The sequence below is a fragment of the Borostomias antarcticus genome, assembly GCF_949987555.1.
Source record: "Borostomias antarcticus genome assembly, chromosome: 3".
Taxonomy (NCBI): domain Eukaryota; kingdom Metazoa; phylum Chordata; class Actinopteri; order Stomiiformes; family Stomiidae; genus Borostomias; species Borostomias antarcticus.
The window spans coordinates 3,861,442-3,882,233 of record NC_140236.1 but is presented as its reverse complement, the minus strand read 5'-3'; the positions used below and the strand labels follow the sequence as shown (position 1 = coordinate 3,882,233).

Below are 20,792 nucleotides of genomic sequence, written 5' to 3'. Positions count from 1 at the left end.
ATAGCAGTCTTTGCTCTCGGACATGGAAAGTCCAGTCTCTTTGTCTCTTACCACTCCTTCCTGAGCAATTCCAGAGGAACGACAGAAGCCTTGTAATTCAGGGAATGTGGAAGAGTGTCTCAGTGTGTCAGAGAGTGTTTTTTGGGGGCAGGGGGGGGAGTGAAGTTGGACGTGAACTTGTTGACTCTCGCTGTTAAAAACAAAAAATAGATATGCCTCAAGGTTGTACTGTATGACCTTTTGGGTATTCATCATTGAAAAGTTAAAACATTTATTTTTTGGCTGGTTTGACCCCGTGTGTTGATACTTCAAACTTTAAATGTGGAGGTGGTGAATACACTGAGACCTTTGACCCCTCATGAGCATAAAACAGCCAGTCAGGTTTGTTGTGGTTACCTCACGTTTGGAGATATTTTGAAAAAGGTGGAAACGTCCAGAGAGCACACAACACATGTTCTTGTGTGTGTGGGAGAGTATACGTCCCATAAATGGTTGTTATTGTTAAAAGGCCGCTGAAGAAGCCTGGCCCTGGGGATGCATGTGCGAGACGCTTCCCTGGCTGAGTGGCGTGCACACCTGTCTAAGACTCCTACCCTCAGGCCTTCCCCCAACTAGGAGGTAGCCAAGCCATCTATTATGATATGGTGAAAGGTTCACACACTCACTCGTGTAAAATAGCCGATTTCAATCAGAATGATGTTCCCTCCTCGGTGAAATTATTTAAAAAAGTCAGTTACAGTTCTTTAGTTAATTCATGCGGCTGCATGGCCTCTTTCAAACGTCCCGGAACATCACTGGAAAGGTTGAAGTGCAGTTTACACGCCAACTTCAGAGAAATCTACACAACTCTTTATTCTTTGAACTGTTGGCATTTAGTCACGGTTTAGTTTTTAATCGTTTTTCGATTCACCTATAGGCAAAAGCAAACATTTTCCTGAGAGACATACTGCATGGTCAGCTTCAAGGCGTGTTCCCTACCCGATCACGTTTCACAAAAAAAAAGCAATCCTGGAGATGACTTGTCCATACCTGTCCAGATAATAAAAGAGGGGGATTGACAGGAAAATGTTGGCTTGGTTAAAACGTGGAGAGGAGGAGGAGGAGGAGGAGGAGGTGGAGGAGGAGGAGGAGGAGGGAGCAAACAGAGACGGCGGGGGCAGAGAGAGGGCAAAAACAGGAAGTGGATGAATCCCAAAATTACTTTTATGTAGGTCACCCAGAATGCATTGTGGCAGATAATCAGGTCTAAATCAAAGATCTTCGATTGACGGTTCGAGTGCAGGTACACAACAACAAAGCTGAAAGAATCTGAGCCGAACTCCGACGATAGCCTTGTACGCTGGTGTTATTGTGTTAAAGACAAGAAGTCCCGGGACTCTGTGAGGATGGGGACGATGGCGGAGGGGGGGAGACAAATTGGACAGGACTTAGTGTTTACATGTGAGATGGTCTCCATTTTTGTAGGCATTTAAAGGCGACATTGTTGTTTGCGCCGCCTATTTCCATTAGTTGTAGTCCTGAGCAAGGAGCCGGAGGGTTGACAAGGTCATCGGGGGCTTTTCTTACGTCTTCTCACTTTCAATCAGACAGCTGGCCTCACGCCCCCCTACATACAAATACGCGTCCACCCCGGGTCTACCAGGTGTCAGTCCTTTGTGTGAGTCTAATCCAGGTTGTCAGTATGTGTCTTCATGGTGTCTTCATAGGACATGGCTAGCTGCTCCGGGCTTAAAAACAGGATTAGGATCCACAGGGTGTGTAAACATCGGGGGGTTTCCCCCTCCCGTGCCCCTGGGAAGCTGAAGAGCTCACCTGTGTTGAACGCTGAGCAGGACAGGGGCTAGTGGGTCCTTGGTTGAACTGGTTTTTCGCTTCCCTCTGGAAAATGTCGGGGTAGGACCTATGCCCATCCCCTCTTTGCTCTCTGTGAAGCGCATTGTGTTGCCTCTGTGTATGAAATGCGCTATACAAATAAAGTTTGATTTGATTTGATACAAGAGAGCACTGACTCATTCAGTCAGCCATGGTGCAGACAAAATCCAACTATTGATCTCTGACATCCATTATAAGAGGCTATTCAATTTAGCGTGAGTCAGATGTGTTTGAGTTCTTATGGAATTAATAAATGGAAAATGCACCCGCTATGCTGCTTACTAATGGAGATGTGTTCCCATATAATATATTAGACATCATACAGTACTGTACATACATCATACATCTATACTAGGGCTGCACGATTATGACAAAAGATAATAATTGCGATTATTTGCTTCAAAATGGTAATTGCGATTCATAATTGTGATTAATATTTCAAAGTAATAGCTTTAGCTCTGCACAGTTTGCATATGACCTGCTGGGCTTGAGCGGCATCATCTTTTTCGTAACCACTGAGCAGGAACGCATGTGATTGGTCAGACAGCATAAGCGCCTGTGATTCATCCGTGTAGTCCTAGCACAAAGCAAAATTATTAATCACATTAATTGCGGCCTTTTGCGATTAGTTAATCGCGGAGGTCATAATCGCGATTTCGATTAATTCACGATTAATTGTGCAGCCCTAATCTATACTTCATATAATCTCATCTCACATGGTATTTTATGTATTTCACGGCAATATCATGTACAGTAAGTATATAACCCTGATCCTTGAAACCTCAGATCCTGAATCGTTCTCCTTACATAGTTAGGAAAGTTTGAAGAAAGTCTTGGGCAGAGGATCCCCTAGTATAAAGACTCCGCCCACTGGTCTCGCTGATGTAACGCGGCGCATCTGACGGGAAACAGCAGAAGCTTCTAGAATCTCTCGCAGTGCAATTAGTGCTCTGATGTGACTGAGCTTCACTGCTTCCTCACACACACACTGCATCTGCTCACACCACACCGCCAGACCACCGCCACACCACTCCACTCTCTCCTCACACACACACACACACACACATACACACACACACACACACACACTCACACACACACACACACACACACACACACACACACACACACACACACACACACACACACACACACACACACACACACAGACAGACACACACACACACACACACACACACACACACACTGACACATAGATATACAGACACACACGCACACACACACACACACACACACACACACACAGACACACAGACAGACACACACACACACAGACACATAGACACACAGACACACACACAGACAGACAGACACACACACACACACACACACACACACACACATAGACACACAGACAGACACACACAGACACATAGACACACAGACACACAGACAGACACACACACACACACAGACACATAGACACACAGACACAAACGCACACACGCACACACACACATACACACACACACACACACACACACACACACACCAGTCTTCAGACAGACTAAGACAGAGACAGAATGTTGACAGAGGGGGAGGAGGGGGGGCGGGGGGGGGGGGGGGGGGGGTTATCAGCCGGCGTTGTAAAATGTTGGAAAAATAATTCCTTTTTTCCCCACCGTTATAATTTCCCATACATGTGTGAAAGGTTTATGCAGGATTTGATTTCTATTTGGTACAGTAGCAGTCGAGGAGGTTGAGGTTTGCAGGACTGGAAGCTGTGTTCTGTGTTGAGTGTATCTTTATTAGTTCACTTTGGTAGTGATTTAGTGCAAGGGACAGAGGTTATACATCAATCTTCTTAATCCATTTTTTTGTGATGTTGCTTGAAAAATGTTTGGACCCCCTCAGGTGATATTCAAGCCATACATTAACATTAAACATCCGCCCTGAATCCATCCAAACGGAAAAAGAATCAAGCATACAGCAATTCACCCTGTAGCTCTAAACATTACTGCCAATCTGCCATTACATCAATGTCTATTACTGCACCATGACACAGCCAAGAAACTTTACATGTCTGATTGTAATTGTGAGGCTTTTCATAGTGCTAAATCAGCACTGAATGTATGCTCTTGTTCAAATGAATATACAGTGGTCGATTAAGGGATTAAGCCACACATTAAAATGGGGAATATTCTTCTTTAATCATACAGTAAGCCGTAAAAGAGATGCCAGAGTGCTATTCATTAACTACCTGTGTAGACATTCTGTCTAACAGAGGCCTATGGAAATTACAGGGAGAAACGCTTAGAGCAAAGTCCATAACACTCACAAATAACACCTTGTGACAAGGCAAATTATAAACCCTTTGAATTGAAAATGTAACGTAATGTGATAATCGTTATCAGGGTGTGGAATACACACAAACTCAAATGCCTGTAACTGGGCAACTTAATGTTGATTCAAGATACTTTATTAAATCCATCATGCAAGTATAAATACAGTAACATTTTTGGGTTCTGGCCGCTCAGCCTTGAAGCAACAACAATAAATAAACTAGAAATGGTGGTCGGAGAGCACAGGCCTCTGCCCATGAATGTATTTGGTGGCTCTGTGTGCGCATGTGTGTGTTAGCAGGACATGTTTGGTGTTGCTGCATTCATTACATCAAGAGCTTTATGCAAGTTTAAACCCTGTGTCTCTGTGACCTTCCCGTGTTGATATATGGCCGTTTCAATTCCCCCCACTGACAAAGAATGGAGGGAATTTCTCAACAAATGAATGGAGGTGAATGGCCGGCCATGTTTGGGCGGGTTGTGGACCCATCCTGTGATTGGGATCCACTTGAATGGGTTCTAAGTTGGCCCATGCTACACCCGTCCACCGAGTTACGTGAAAATCGATCTGGTAGTTTTTGCCTAATCCTGCTAACAAACAAACAAACAAACAAACGGCTCGTGTACCGGCCCCATTATTTGGATCTGCTCCAAAATTGAATGGGTTCTAAGTTGGCCCATGCTACCTCACTCCACAGAGTTTCATGAAAATCGGCCTGGTAGTTTTTGTGTAATCCTTCCTGCTAACGGACGTACATACGTATGCACGGACAAACATACGCCACGAAAACATTACCTCTCGCCCTGCGCTTTCGCTGGGGCGGAGGTAAATACAAGATAATAATAAAAATCTAATTGAAATGGTGAGAAGTTGAACATTGAAATATTGGTTGTTACACCGAGCCCTTGAGAAAACCATCTTATAGGGAGGGAGGGTTATCTTATTTGTACAGTACCTGTACGTTTATCAACATGTACACAAGTATGCCTACTGTAACTGAGTGTATGATACAGTCATTCAAAGTATTAAAGTTAATTCGGCCCACACAACATTGCTAGTAGCTTTAATATGCAATGTATTAATATGAGAGGTAAGCAGCCTTCAATTGCTATTTGTGTGTAAGCAGTATTAACAGCTCCCACAACCTCTCAGGTGTCCTTTGCTCTCGGTGCCTCCCCCAGTCATAGGGATACAGACTGCCTTTGTCTAGAACAGGGAACAGGGAACTGTTTGTGTATGCTCCAGTGTGTGTGCGTGTGCATGTGCGTATGTGTGCGTGTGCGTGTATGTGTGCGTGTGCGTACGTGTGCGCGTGCATGTACTGTATGTGTGTGTGCGTGTGTGTGCGTGTGCGTATATGTGCGTGTGTGTGTGCCCATGCATGTGTGTGTGTGTGTGTGTGTGTGTGCGCACACTCAGAGTGGGTGCGGCCGTGTAAAAGGAGAGCGTGAATTGTGTTCGCGTGGACTTTGCGTGTCCTCGTATGTCCACACACGAGAAAGTGTGTGTACTGTGTGTACACATGCGTGTTTGTTTGGTGTGCATTGGAGTGTGTGTTTGCATGTGTATCACTTTAACAGGGGCCTGTCCCGGTTACCTGAGTGGGGATTGTAAAGGGGGGCGCGGAGGAGAGGATTACCTGTGTAGAGAGAGGGGGGAACGAGCCTCAAACAGAGGGCCAGTGTGCATCATGGGAAAAGAAGCAGCCCTGTGTCCCAAGCTACAGTTCACAGAGACACTGTCTCTAAGTAGCCCTCGCAGTCCAAATGTGGTTATGAGTTCAAGATTAACTGATTGAGTTTATGAGGTCGATTTTGTGACAACAATACTAGAGTCAGCCAGAGAGCCAGACGGACAGACAGACAGACAGACAGACAGACAGACACAGCGACCGACCGACAGACAGACAGACAGACAGATACTGTAGACAGACACAGACAGACAGACAGACAGACAGACAGACAGACAGACAGACAGACAGACAGAGAGACAGAGCGACCAACAGACAGACCGACACAGACAGACAGACAGACAGATGCTGTAGACAGACACAGACAGAGCGACAGACAGACAGACAGACAGACACACAAAGACAGACAGACAGACAGACAGACAGACAGACAGAGCGACAGATAGACACACAAAGACAGACAGACAGACAGACAGGTATGAGTCAGCAGCAGTGAGAGGGGAGAGTGGTGATGGATGTTCCATATTCTCTTCCTCTGGATTTTGTGTGTAGCTCTGGCCTGGCCTGACATGCCATCTTTAGAGGGTTGTGTTTTTGTGCGCCCGTGTGTGTGTGTGTGTGTGTGTGTGTGTGTGTGTGTGCGTGTGTGTGTGTGTGTGTGTGTGTGGGTGTATGTGTGTGCGCCCGTGTGTGTGTGTATTTGTGATGGGAATAAGTATAGAGGCTAAGAGCTGTGTGTGGAGCAGCCTCTAATTAGAGCAGGAAGACATGGATCAGCCGTCGCACAGACCAGACTTAGGGGAGGGGTGGTGTGTGTGTGTGTGTGTGTGTGTGTGTGTGTACGTGTGTACAGTATGTGTGTGCGTGTGAGCGTGTGTGTACAGTATATGTGTGTGTGTGTGTGTGCGTGTGTGTGTGCGCACGCGTGTGCCTGTGTGTGTGTGCATATCCTGCACTTGTCAAAGTTTCAGCCCTAAAGTGTGGTGTGTGTTTTTGTGATGGACGCATGACCGCCACCAGTATTATGTCCAGGTAAAATGACAGGGATGCATCCTGCGGGATAATGATATAAATATTACAGAAATATGCCGTCCCTTATGTACAGTAAGTAGTGTACACTGCAGGAACAGTACAAGCCTCAGTGCAAAGAAGCTAAAAGGTTTGTTTAAGGATTTACTGTCACATTCCCAGATAGCAAGCGGATGTGTAATGATTCTGGGCCATATATGGGCCGGAACTAAGCCAGATCTGGCCCGTATATGGCCCAGATCCGCTTGTTATCTGGGTTCTGTACTGTTTGTTACCGTTGACCACTGCTGTGAAACACTTGACCAACTCCAAGGAATCTCCCTGGCGACAGGAGGCCAATTTGCAAACAATGAGTCATGTATAGACGTCCACTGGTAGCTGTTGGATAAGTGGCTACTTACTTTAATGGTCTTCTGAAGGAGGTCCAATTTTCAGAAGTGGTGCCTACTGTACACAAATTCTCTCCATATGTGGGCCTCACGGTTCTTTGCGTTGTTAACTCGTCAACACTGTAAATGAGGGATACCACGGTGGTTTACGAGTAAAAATAAAGGTTTGAGATGAAACGAAATGAGTTCTGTGAGGCGAAACTCAACCGTAACTCCCGTTGTCTCTCTGCCCTGCAGCTCCCATGTGTTCTCTCAGACATGCTCCCTGGGTATGGATTCTCCCCTCTCCCTGACTTCCAGCCTCACCTCCACGCCTTCCGCTGCCGAGGAGAGAGCCCCAGCATGTGGATCCCCGGCTCGGGCGAGTCCCAGGCTCTGAGCGAGGCCCGGGACGACAGGCCCCTCCTTCGGCCGTGCCGCCACAAGCACGTCGCCGTGTGCCAGCAGGAAACCCTCGCCTTCATCGAGCTTCAGCCGCCGGTGAACCCCAGAGTGAACGGACGGGGTTCCCCGAAATTCAGTTCAGACGCACAGCTCAGCACTTTCTCTCTGGGTAGCCTCAGCGATACGGTCAACGAGGCGCAATATTGTAGCCGGAGAAACACGACCGATCTCGACGCCGAAACCGAACTCAGACTGGAGCTAGGGGACGACGACGACGACGAGCCGGATGCCCAGAACGACTCGAGAACCGGTTCCCCTACGCGGGAACAGGCTGAGAAAGGCCTGGCGGTTTTGACGGTGTGTCGACCCCTCCACGCGGCCTTCAGCCTCCCCCTGTCTCTCCCTCTGTCCTCTCTGTACGGGGACAGGGACTCCTGGGACTCTCAGCTACCCGGATCTCCGTCCTCTCCCGAGGGACAAGAGTTCCAAAGCCCGGACGCCTATCATCCTCAGAGGAGAACGTCGCAGGGTTCCCTCAAGGAGAAATCCATCCGTAAGCGATGTTTCCGTTATGACTTAATCTGCTGAATCAGCAGATGGCCAATATAATGTGTATGGCAACTTGAAATCCCAATCAGACTCTTATTTCAATATAGGAGTGAAATTGTGAAATATTTTCTCATGCTGCATCTATTGGCGATTAACTTGCTCCGCTCATCTTTTCATTCTTTGTGTCTTGTTTCAGGGCGGAAAATGCGAGTGTACTCTACCGACAGTCTGAGCGACGAGTCTCTGAACAGCCCTGTCCTGGACGGCGAGTGTCTTTTCCCAGCACCCTTTGCGTCCTTCCTGGAGGAGGACTTAGAGGGTGGGACTTCCCCTGAGGAAACAACAAGCTCTCCGTCAACAGAGGCTGTGGACCAGCAAACCTCAAACTGCCCAAAGACCTCAAACTGCCCTCTGCTGTCCACAGAGACAATGCAGCTGTCTGAGGACTTTATATCAGGTGTAGGGGAGGACGGTGTAGCTGCAGAGATGCCCCCTGCCACCGGGGGGAGCTCTTTAACCCGCGCTCGCTCTACAGACCATGAGCGCCGGCGGTTCTCAGCTTCAGAGCTGATCTCCAGACTGCAGCTGTCCCAGAGGAAGAACTCTTTCACCCTGAAGCTCGGGAAGTCGCTCTCGGCGCGCGTGGCTTCCAGAGACCGGCAGAATCCCAGCAGCCTCAGCCCCGGGCCTGACTGTGAGTGGCCCTCGCAGGGAGGGCGTCACACTTAGACGCAACGCAGACAGACCATTTTATCAGGACCTTATTCATCTTTTTTGATAGTCACTTTCCAAATTAGGTCTCTAGACAATTCCATATATGTGAATTTAGATTTTTGGGAGGGGGAGTGCTTGATCAGTAACAGATTAAATAAAATACAATTAAACTTTATTTGCATAGCGCATTAAATGAATGAAATTTTCATACACAGAGGCAACACAATGCACTTTACAGAGAGCAATTTGGGGGGTGGGCATAGGTCTCACCCCTACATATAGGGAAGCAAAAAAACAGTTTCACCCGGTTCAACAGATGTACAGACCATCCTAATAATATTTTGTGTGAATGATACACATCACAATGTACTAGGCCTTTAACCATCTTCTGATGTAAAAGAAGACACTGACATTACAAAACAGTAACACGACTGTCAATGTAAATGGCATTTACATTTTAAGCTTCAAATATTTCAATGAAAAGCAAAACATAATAGTACTGTAATACATAATACTTCTGCATACTGTTAGGTAATACTGTCAACTCTGTGGCTTACTTCTTCTGCCATCGTGTCCAGGTAAGTCCAACTCCAGGCATCGCAGCTCAGGGGGCTCCGGTGACAGCGCCCCCCACAGTCCTATCGGACCTTCTCCACCAGCGCCCCCTACAGAAAGCAACATGACACTACATCGATGGAGTACTAAACTCAGGTAATGGCTAAGACGAATATCCGATTGTTGAAGTGGCCATGTCACCAGTCTCTTACTGTGTAACAACAGCTCGCCCTTTCTCTACAGCATGAGAAAGAAGTCCATAGAGGAGGACTGGTGCTCTCCTCCAATTCTCAGCAGCTCCAATCGTCTGTCGCGGTTTCTTCCCAACTGTCAGTGTTTCTACTTTTTTTTTCCTGAATAAGACTAGCTCTGTTACATTCTATTCGTATTTGAATTGGATTAACAGGCACAATGCCGTGGCAATTCAATTGAAAGTTGAATTAGGCTGAGAAAGTTGAATTACTTTCTTCTTTTGATTAAAGGATCAGTGTGTAGAATTATGTGGCAGAATTTTGTGCAGACTTGGCAGAAATGGGATATAATATTCATAAGTACGTTTTAATTAGATGAAAATAAGAATCATTATTTTTTGTTACCTTAGAACGAGCCCTTTACATTTACATAGGGAGCGGGTCCTTTTCACGGATGACGCCATTTTGCACCATGTAGTTGTATTCAGTTGCAATCTGCAACCTCACCACTAGATGGCGTTAAAAATCACACACTGCACCTTTAAATAACTCTGTTTCCCTGTTTCCCCTCTCCCTCTGTCTCGTTCCATCGTGTCCACTCTCTGCCTCTCACAGCGATCCTCTACCAGGAGTACAGCGATGTTGCCATCAATCGGGAAATCCAAAGGCAGCAAGGGGAGGAGCCAGGTACAGAGGAGGAGGGGCTTAGGGAAGGAGGGTCAGATGACACCCCGTCTCCATCCAATCTGTCTCCATCCAGTTCCTTTCGCTCGTCACGTGGCTCCGCCTTCTCCCTGTGGCAAGACATCCCCGACGTCCGGACCAGCGGCCAGCTGGACAACTTCAGCAATGAGGAACGCAAGCTCCAAGAGGTGAGCTTGACCACATTCTATCTGATTCCTTTTTGTAGTAGGTATGATACAGGCCCGCCGCTAGGGGGGGGGAGGGGCGGTCGCACCGGGCCTCGCGCTTTAGAAGGCCTCGCGTCAGGGAGGATTTTTTTTATTTTTTATTTTTTGCTTTAAGAACTATTTACATGTTACACATGTGATAAACATATTCATTAATAGTCAATCATAGCCCTAAAATTTAGCATAGCCTACTGGTAGACTACGTGACGGTGCGTATTTTGTGCCGTGTGGAAAAAAAGACGTATGCATAGAACATGAAGGCCTCGCAATGCCTATTTCACACAGGGCCTCGCATATCTCCCAGACGGCCCTGGTATGATATCAAATTCATGACATCCAACTGTGTGTTTGTCTCGGACGTGCCTTGTCCCGGCAGGCTAAGTTTGAGCTGGTGACATCAGAGGCATCGTACATGCGCAGCCTGACCATCGCGGTGGACCACTTCATGCAGTCCCAGGACCTGGCCGAGTGTCTGGGGGTGCAGAACAGACAGTGGCTCTTCTCCAAGCTCCCAGAGGTCAAGGATGTCAGCGAACGGTACAGAGAGAACCCGCCGAAGAGACGGTCTCTGGATCTGGATCTTACTGTCCACGCCTGTCCTCCTTTTCTCACTAATTGTGCTCGATTTCTTTCTTTCTTTCTTTCTTTCTTTCTTTCTTTCTTTCTTTCTTTCTTTCTTTCTTTCCTTCCTTCCTTCCTTCCTTCTTTCTTTCTTTCTTTCTTTCCTTCCTACTTTCTTTCTTTCTTTCTTTCTTTCCTTCCTACTTTCTTTCCTTCCTTCCTTCTTTCTTTCTTTCTTTCTTTCTTTCTTTCTTTCTTTCTTTCTTTCTTTCTTTTTTCTTTCTTTCTTTCTTTCTTTCTTTCTTTCTTTCTTTCTATCTTTCTTTCCTTCTCCCTTTTTTCTCTCTTTCTCTCTCATTCGTCTAGATTCCTGCAAGACCTGGAGCACAGGCTGGAGGAGGACATTCTGCGTTTTGACGTGTGTGACATCGTCCTGTCCCACTGTCCAGCGCTGCGCAGGGTCTACCTCCCCTACGTGACCAACCAGGCCTACCAGGAACAGACCTACCAACGGCTGCTGTGAGCAACTCTTACTTTACCTGGCTTTTCTATTCGGCTATTCCAGACAAGGTTATAATAGTTTGCTTTTTTCATTAGTTTTTATTTTCATATCGTTATAACTTTTTGTTTTAAATTTCAGTTTAGTTGTAATTAGTTTTTAAAGGAGGTTTGCTAGTTTAGTTGAGTTAAGTTTTTTTTTTTTTTTTAAATGCTTTAGTTGTATTTTTTTTTTCTGCACTAGCCTCCGTGAGACTATCCTGATCTTGTGAGCTCACATTGTTTCACTCCGTGCAAAACACACCATCTGACGCACGTCAGGTTACTTCTGCACAGGGGCACAGCTAAAGAAAAAATAGATGTCATATCCACCCAAAATACTATAGGCTTATGTATGAAATGAAAAACACTTAAACTAAGGACTTTTTTTTTTAAAGCCTAGTTTTAGTGACCTGTGTAGTACGTGTGTGCGTTCGTTCTCTCGTCCATCATGCGTGTACCAAAGCCCACCACCGGGTGGCACTCACCACAATTCGTTTTTCCCATTGCCGAGTACATTTTTCTTTGTACATAAAAATAAAAAGTAGTCTATTCTACTCAGGAGCCTGTCTACTTTCTCTAAATCCACAGAGTTCAGAGCTTGAGGTTACTTTAAAGTTTTTTTTAAAGCTTTTGTTGCTTGTTCTAAATGGTGCTTACAGGTATCTACCAAGGGCCGATTGTTGCCACAATCAAGCAAAACAAAACTGCACATTGTATTTTGCCGGGCTGTTGAAGAGAGTCATTTGTACTGTTTTCTGGATTTTCAGAATTGAAAGAAAGTACTCAGGGACCCTTCTACTTTTCACACAGAGTTCAGAGCTCCAGGAGTTAAATAGTGTGCACATAAAATGATTAACACTTCAAACATTTCTTATATTCATAGTCCTGAAGAACATCACGTTTCCACTCCTTCATTACCACAATGGAACATGCATCATGGGTGGATGACAACATGTTTCGTGTTGCATCTGGATTTTTTGTATTCATGTAGCAACAGTTCAATCATACTTGGTTGCTTCCTGTCCCCTCAGGCAGGAGAACGCTCGCTTCCCTGGTATTCTGGCTCGTCTGGAGGAAGACCCCGTCTGCCAGAGGCTTCCTCTCACCTCCTTCCTCATCCTCCCTTTCCAGCGAATCACACGGCTCAAAATGCTGGTGGAGGTACGAGGGTGTCCGTACGGCACGATTACGATTGTATTTTCTGAGATATAAGTGTCATAGGGATGACAGTAATGAAACTGAAATTTGAAGTTTGAAATTTGAAATTTGAAATTTGAATTTGTTAAGTTCTCCATAAAATATCGAAGCTTGTTATTAGTCTCTTTTCCCACTGCACAAACCACATTCAAACATGGAGCATAGCGGTTTTATTTCAGAACCACGGACAGCGCTGTTTGTTGTGCGTCGTCAAGAGATTTATTTATTCGATTTGAGCCTAAGTGATGTGATGCAAAAAAGATACAACCGTTAACACTCAAGCTAGTTTGCATGCCAAATAAATTTAGGTAGGTAAACTTTCACCATCGCATTACATAGCTTGTTAGCTTAGCCAAAAAGCAGTTGAGGAATAAGGCTTTGTAAGACAAAACAAAACTCCGTAGAGACCCCAGCCGAGGCCAGCAGCCCCTCTAACCCCCCCTAACTGTAACCCTATCTAGAAACAGCCTCAGAAGATGTTAATGTTACCCCAGTGGCAGGCAAGGTCAGAATGTCCAGCAAGCAACATTAGAAATGTAGTGCTCTCTGGGGAGAGGGGGATGCTGGATGCTTGGGAGTGAAGAGAGGAGGGGGGAAGTGGATTCTTTTTGTGAGGTGAATTGTCCACATCTATTCAAACCCGCCGGATGAAAACAAAAGCATAAATGGACATAGCAGGATGCTAACCAGTTGTTTTACTACATGAAAAGCCCCCTTGACATATTTAACTGCCACTTCCTCCTGGCGCCGGGCCTGGCTACTTACCAAACCAGCAGCTGTGGGTTTTTACTTTAGAGCTCTGGAAAGAAAGATGGGGAATGATCGCCCTCTACAGTCTAATGCTTGTCGTGACGTTTTCTTCCTGGGTTCTGTCCTCTAGAACATTCTAAAGAGGACAACGCCAGGCTCCCGGGACGAGGACACGGCGACCAAGGCTTTCAATGAGCTGAAAAGGGTATAGAAGCACAAACAGCAAAGATACCTATATTCTACTTTTTTAATTTTAATTCTTAATTATTATGTACAATATGTCACGATCATTGTTGTTCTTGTCATGTGTTGCTTCTTTTTCGAAAATTGGTGACTGGCACTGATTTTATATTTCTATTGTTGTTGGTTGTAAAAAAAAAAATATATATATATATAAAAAAACAGAAAAGAATACTGGTGCACTATTTGTGCGTGCATACAAAGACTTTAGTTTACTGTCCATCAATGTCAAACATGTAATGCAGATGCTATATTTGTATTTCCATAGATCATAAAGGAATGTAACTCCAGTGTGCAGTCAATGAAGAGAATGGAAGAGCTGATTCACCTCAATAAGAAAATTAACTTTGAGGGCAAGGTTTGTGTAGCACTGTACTTATCACGTTCATACATTTCAGGTATACATTCAAAGGTATCCTGTGCTTCAAATTCCAACCACAATGTATTAACTTCACATGCCCAGTCTGTAATGACGAACGTCAATCTCCCTCTCCAAGATCTTCCCCCTGATCTCTCAGTCTCGCTGGCTGGTGAAGCACGGTGAACTGCTGGAGGTGGACACACAGACCATGAGTATTTCCGGGTCAAAGTTCAAGTTGCCCACAAAGCCTGTGTACTTGCATCTGTTCAACGACTGTCTTCTGCTTTCCAGGAGGAAGGAGTGAGTACTTGAGATATACAATAACATGAATAGTGAGAGAAATATGGGTGCATTCATAACAAACCTTTATGTAGCATGAATCATTTATCGTTTGTGAAGCATCAAAGGTCCCGTGAGATATTATAGAGGCCTTGCAGTACGCTTGTCAATGTGCTCTTCATTTAAAGTAGGACCCAACATACTGTAAATGCCAGCTGACATGGTAGTAAAGTGTGCTATCCTGTTACTTCCAGCACCTGGAAGTTCATGGTCTTTGTGCACGCGAAGATCGGAGAGTTGAAAGTGAAGGACCTCAGCCAGAAGCTCCAGGGGATCTCAGGGTTCATCTTCCACCTCCAGCTGTGTGAAGGCCAGCAGCTCAAACACCAGATCCTGCTCAAGTCCCACACAGAGTGAGCGAGCTACCTCTACATTCCCCAGATAGCAAGCGGATCTGGGCCATATAAAGGCCAGATCTGGCCCTTGTGGCTTAGTTCCGGCCCATATATGGCCCAGAATCATTACACATCCGCTTGCCCACTTCTAAAGAACCAGATCCCCGTTTGATTCCTGAACAGTAACCTAAAAAGCACAGTATGTCGGATTAGTCTAAAGCCTACAGAAACTGTGCGGATAGCTGATACCTGTACTTTGACATTCCATATGTTTGGTTTCTACCCAGGAGTGGGAAACAGAGATGGATTACAGCTATGTTTCCATGTGACCCGTTGGAGGACATTGAACAGGCCAGCATCAACGAAGGTCTGTTAACCGTTAGCATAATAAGCCTGTGAACACGACACTCACACCTTATTGTTAAAGCAGTTCACATATTGGAATGGACTGAGAGGTTTTAACCTTCAATGCTTTCCTCTCAGATCTTTCCCAGGTTCAGTGCATCAAGAGCTACCAGGCCCAGGAACATGATGAGCTCACGTTGGAGAAGGCTGATATTCTTCAAGCCAAGACCATTACAAGTGATGGTGAGAATCAGCTGCTGTAACAGTAAAATGTGGCGATCCCAAAATTTGAGTCTTAAACATGCAAAACACCAGCTTAAAAAGGGTTAGTTCAGAATTTCGGACATAGAGCCTCATTCACGACGATATCATGATGGATAATATGTTTAGCTGATTCCGTGTTCTCTCTCGTTCCGGCGTTAGCGGCATGCTAATACTAGCGCAAGCGAACCGAAATGGATAATATTCAAAGAAAACTCACTTATAGTACGCAACGTGTCTGTTATACATTTTTAAACAACAGGTGTATTCTATGTTTAAGCATGTCTAAAACGTCATACTGAGCCATTCGCCCGAGTGACTCTACTCGTCTGTTAGACGTTTAGCCATGATACCGGGTTGCATTATGGGTAAGTCATAAATTAGGCTCTATGTCCAAAATTCTGAACTTCCCCTTTAAACATGCAAAACATTGATGTTAGCAAAGCACCAGATAGCACCTAGTTTACACTGTGTGCTGAGCTACGAGCCATAGCTTGTATTATACAGTATAACCCAGACTATTAATGCCACAGGGTTAACTTTTATTTGACCCTGTTTCCACAGGCTGGGTGGAGGGCATTCGACTGTCTGACGGAGAGAGGGGCTGGTTCCCCAAAACCTACGTTGAGGAGATTACCAGTCGCAGTGCACGTCTCCGCAACCTCCGGGAGAACATCCGTGTCAAGTGTGTTACTCAGAAACTGGAGGAGGAGTTCTTTTAAACCTCCTTTCCATGGTGCAATCTGTCATTTCTCCGTGCTCGGAATGTCAAATCGCAAACATTTGCAGTTACTCAGCACAAGTGGTTTTTCTAGAACCATTTAAACAATACTGTATCTAAACTGAATTTTATAAGTGATCTGGATGTGGGAGCTTTATTTACCGTAGTCTGCAGGTGCTAACGAGGTGTTTACCAAAATATTGTCTCAAGTTTAGCAATATGGCTACTTAGCTGTGTAGTAGCCATTTCCGTTGTATGCTTGCTATAATGCATACAACACCAATGTTGGAATAATTAGAGAACTTAATGTTTTGTGTTTCATTTGCCCCATAAACATACTATTCAGTGCAAAAGCACACATTATTGACCAACCACTATCATCTACAAAGATGCTCACCTTTCCAGTGGCACATTCACTGTTCTTAAATGTAACTTTGCTATATTACAGTTGTAGTACTAATTTAAATTAATGCTGTTGCAGCATGTGTGTTTATTTGTTTATGCTCCTATAGCTGGTTATTCTCTATGGAGATAATAATGTAAATTTCATACTGTAGATGTACTTACATGTTTAAATGAATAGTATGTGGCTAATTTACTATATTGATTGTAATTTATAAGAGCCAGGGTCTGCCAAAAAATATGCCATTCCAATACAATAAATATTTGAACTTACAGTGGATCTTTAGATACCTAAAGAGTCCTGGACACACTGGAGGTTTTACTGCACAATAATGCACAATAATGTACATGTCTAACCCCTGAAATAAATGCAAATACTTCAGCAGTGTTGTGAATGAAAAGCTTGTGATACCATACAGTAGCTTACTCCCAACACTGCCTACTGTATGTGGCAGAAAAAGGAAAACAAAGGTCTCAGTATTGAAGTTTAAAATAGACTTACTATTCATTCTTGAGAAATACTTTATTAATTAGAAAATGGAAAATGAATAACAAAAGTGAAAACAGAAGAAGTGTGACTGAACAACATGTCATATTGTGTTGAATCACAGAGAAACGTTTGGAACACACAACAAATACACTCATGTAAAAATGCACTCTTACAAGCCACTGTTCCACCCCGTCTTCAATTTCACAGAAATCTGATCCTTTTCATGGTACCAATAATGCATGCTTATTTACATGTTAACCTCATGCTGTATGATAACCAGATTCACCCAGTCTGTCAATAAACGGAGGCCCTCGTCCTGATTGGTGGGGCACAGTCATGAGCTGTGCTGATTGGCGGACGACTTCCTGCTCCTCTGTTTTTTAGGCATGAGAGGCGGGGCTGTGGGATTTGAGGTAGCTTGAATACTTTTTTCCAGCTATGAAAAAGGAATATTTTTCAATCATATAAATTTTTGTTAATCAGTGTATAGCAGAAATTTAATTATAAATAACAACTGAACGTTATTATTCAATTTTCACCACAACTGTAAAGGCCATACAGTATACTGTACCCGCTGTAACCGGAAAATCCAGTTCTGATAATCTTCTGGACAGTTACAGAATACTTGCAAGGGCTCCATCAAATCACCTGGAACACATCAGAAGGTATTGCATGTTTCCATGCAATTAAACAGATTATTATCATCGGTTTACTCTACGTCTCTTTTGATTATATGTTACCTCTCAACTCAAACTCCAGTCTCCCTGGAGAGGCAGACTTCTCCACAGCGCTGATGCTTGTCCGAGGTAATCTACCCTGAAGAGAAATAAGAGTTAGTGTTAAAGTGTTAACTTGAGAAAGGTAAGCTTTAATACCACCGCTGCTTCTTTTACCACATCAAGTTCTTGATTGATTTTTTAATCAATACCCAGATAGCAAGCGGATCTGGGCCATATACAGGCCAGATCTGGCCCTTGTGGCTCAGTTCCGGCCCATATATGGCCCAGAATCATTACACATCCACACATCCGGGTATAAATAGATAAGATAAGTAGATAAGATAAGATAATATGTAGGGGTGGGACGTCTGCCCACCTCCCTTGTTCTCTGTAAAGCGCATTGTGTTGCGTCTGGGTATGAAATGCGCTATACAAATAAAGCTTTGATTGATTGATTGATTGATAACATCTGTATGTTCTTGCATGCAGCTCCCAAGTCATACTGTACACATATCCAATGGTTTGGTCGGCTGGATGGAAGGCTTGACTTATAATATTCCCTACATTCCCTATAGTATTCCCAATATTCCCTGCTGTACAGTATGTCAAACCAGACTATACAGTAGCCTACTTTGTTTTGATAACAGGAAACCCCAGAACTCAGAGGGATTGTTTTGTAGCCATGAGCGCAGCGTTTCCACTTAGACGTCATACCTGATATGTTATATTGAGATGCTCGACATCCACGTAGAGTAGAAGGACATCTTGAGGAAAGAGAACCATCAGTCTCTCTTGGAGTCCCTGCAAAGATGAATCTTTGTTTACCTGTACTATTACTGCTCCCTCATTAGAATCACTTCACTTTACCCAGATAGCAAGCGGATCAGGGCCATATACAGGCCAGATCTGGCCCTTGTGGCTTAGTTCCGGCCCATATATGGCCCAGAATTATTAAACATCCGCTTGCTATCTGGGTATGGTTCATTAGTGAACACTACAGAGGCTGTTACACCTGCGGCTTCTTACCTGTCTCTGTGTGTTGATGATATAGAGAAAGGACAGGTATTCAGGCTGGCCCATGTGTTGTATGGGAGAACCTTCCCACCGGCTTATTGGGGCCTGAAGCAGGTACCTCTTCAGCTCCTCTCTCTTCCAGCTCTCATCACAGGGGAGCTACGGTGTGGAGGAGAGACAGTGCGGAGGGGAGGTGAGAACGGTCAGATCCATCGGTGTTCAAATTCGAATCTACTGACCTCTGAATGCGAGACTTGAGCGGGCGCTGTACCAGGTAAGACAATGCGCAGTGGGAGGGGCTTAGAGGTCGCGTGGTGGATTTGTACGTCCTCTCCTCCATGTGCTCCATCCATTTCCTCAGCTCGGCCTCGCTGGCGCACATGAAGATTTTCGAGTCCACCATTGGACCTAGCAAGAGAGAGGCCAAAGGGAATCATTCGGCGCGGAGCCATACTTTTTGGAAGTGCTGCTCTATCGCGTACGAGTAAAAAAGGTTTACCGCTGATTTCGAACGTAAAGGAATGTGACGTGTGGGGGTCCAGGGAGACGGATCGGAATGTGAGTCCGGAGAGAGGCAGGATGCCCTCGTAGACGAAGTCGTGTTGAGAATGGTCCAGAGATAGGATGAGCAAGTGGAAGGAGAACAGCACTAGATAATGTTCAGTCATCAACTGTGGGAACAGACAAATGGACACACACACACACTCACACACACACACACACACACACACACACACACACACACACACACACACACACACACACACACACACACACAGAGAGAGACTCAAAAGTCAGGTTCAAGGTAGTAATGAGGTCTAACTGTACTAATTGGAACTGTTTAGAACGAATTAGTTCCAACTGTGTGTGGCCTGGCAAGGAGACTCTAGACCTACTAGATCTACACAGTATCAGGATGTAGTGTGGTGATTATGTACTAGGCCTACATGACCAATTGCAGATAAATCTTTATTTTTATCTTTATTTTTGTGTCACCTTAACAGACATTTCCATCACATTAGTACAAAAGTGCAATAATAAAAAGTTAAGGACCACTCACAATGAGTTGTGAGACACAATATAATTACAAATCAAAATAGAGCGTACATTATAGTACTACACACAATGTAGTCTTGCAATGTAGAGATGAACAAATCACCATGTTAATGTACAGTTCATATAAATAAATAAAAACATTATTGGCATGGTTACACTGTTCCAACGCAGCTGTAAGGGTCGCTCCTTGTTAAGGTTTACGCTACCTGTGTGTTGCGGTTATAGAGAGACACCAGGGATGAGTGGACGATCTCTCCATACGTGTGAGCGGGCTGCCCCTCCCAGTCCCTGATTGGCTGGGAATAGATTCTGTGGTGCCAGTCTTCCTTGCACCTGCCCCACAGCACCACCTAGAGGGAGAGAACTAACACTACAGGTGACCTACTTCTAATACACCTGCCAATATTATTCACCGCTGTCTATCATACCACAGCTTTCATTTTAGCCTCCATTTAATGATTGCTGAGCTGGGCCCATGGTTTTTTAGTAGATTTCATTCTGGATATTAACTCTATTCAGGGCTTCGCAAACAGGAACCAAAGTGTTCTGTATTTTTCCTCTCTCATGGAATGTTTTTATATGTCCAATGATTCACTTCACCTACTGTCCTCATTCTCTCAGTAGGATTCTGACTAATATGACAACACCAAGGGGAAATAGTGTCATTGTTGCCTAGAATGTTCTACCACATTATTCACACTTCAGTGTTTTCAGACGTTTTTGTGCATCAAGTTGTTTTTCCTGTGTGACAAGTACATGCATCCGTTTCTTTCGCTCATACTGTACAGCGGGTACACAGACACACACAAACACACACACACACACACACAAACACACACACACACAAACACACACCCTTTGCCCTCAACTTAC

General features: G+C 44.7%; 2 protein-coding genes across 2 annotated transcripts in view; both read left to right on the top strand.

Annotated features, from left to right (window-relative positions):
* Positions 1-5,363, top strand: part of ano11 (anoctamin 11) — a gene marked incomplete at both ends in the record, with an annotated part of 32,014 nt that extends 26,651 nt beyond the window's left edge. Inside the window, one exon of the mRNA XM_084461928.1 lies at positions 5,358-5,363. Coding sequence (XP_084318054.1) covers positions 5,358-5,363 — 6 coding nt within the window. The remainder of the gene's footprint in view (positions 1-5,357) is intronic.
* A 2,179-nt stretch (positions 5,364-7,542) lies between these two features.
* Positions 7,543-16,239, top strand: arhgef19 (Rho guanine nucleotide exchange factor (GEF) 19; the record flags this gene model as incomplete). Its single annotated transcript, XM_084462053.1, has 15 exons — positions 7,543-8,221; positions 8,414-8,911; positions 9,510-9,642; positions 9,712-9,815; positions 10,293-10,549; positions 10,965-11,125; positions 11,516-11,668; positions 12,721-12,850; positions 13,767-13,841; positions 14,145-14,234; positions 14,374-14,537; positions 14,771-14,929; positions 15,199-15,278; positions 15,395-15,499; positions 16,082-16,239. 15 exons carry the CDS (start codon positions 7,543-7,545, stop codon positions 16,237-16,239), a joined length of 2,946 nt encoding a protein of 981 aa, XP_084318179.1.
* Between the last annotated feature and the right edge of the window lie 4,553 nt (positions 16,240-20,792).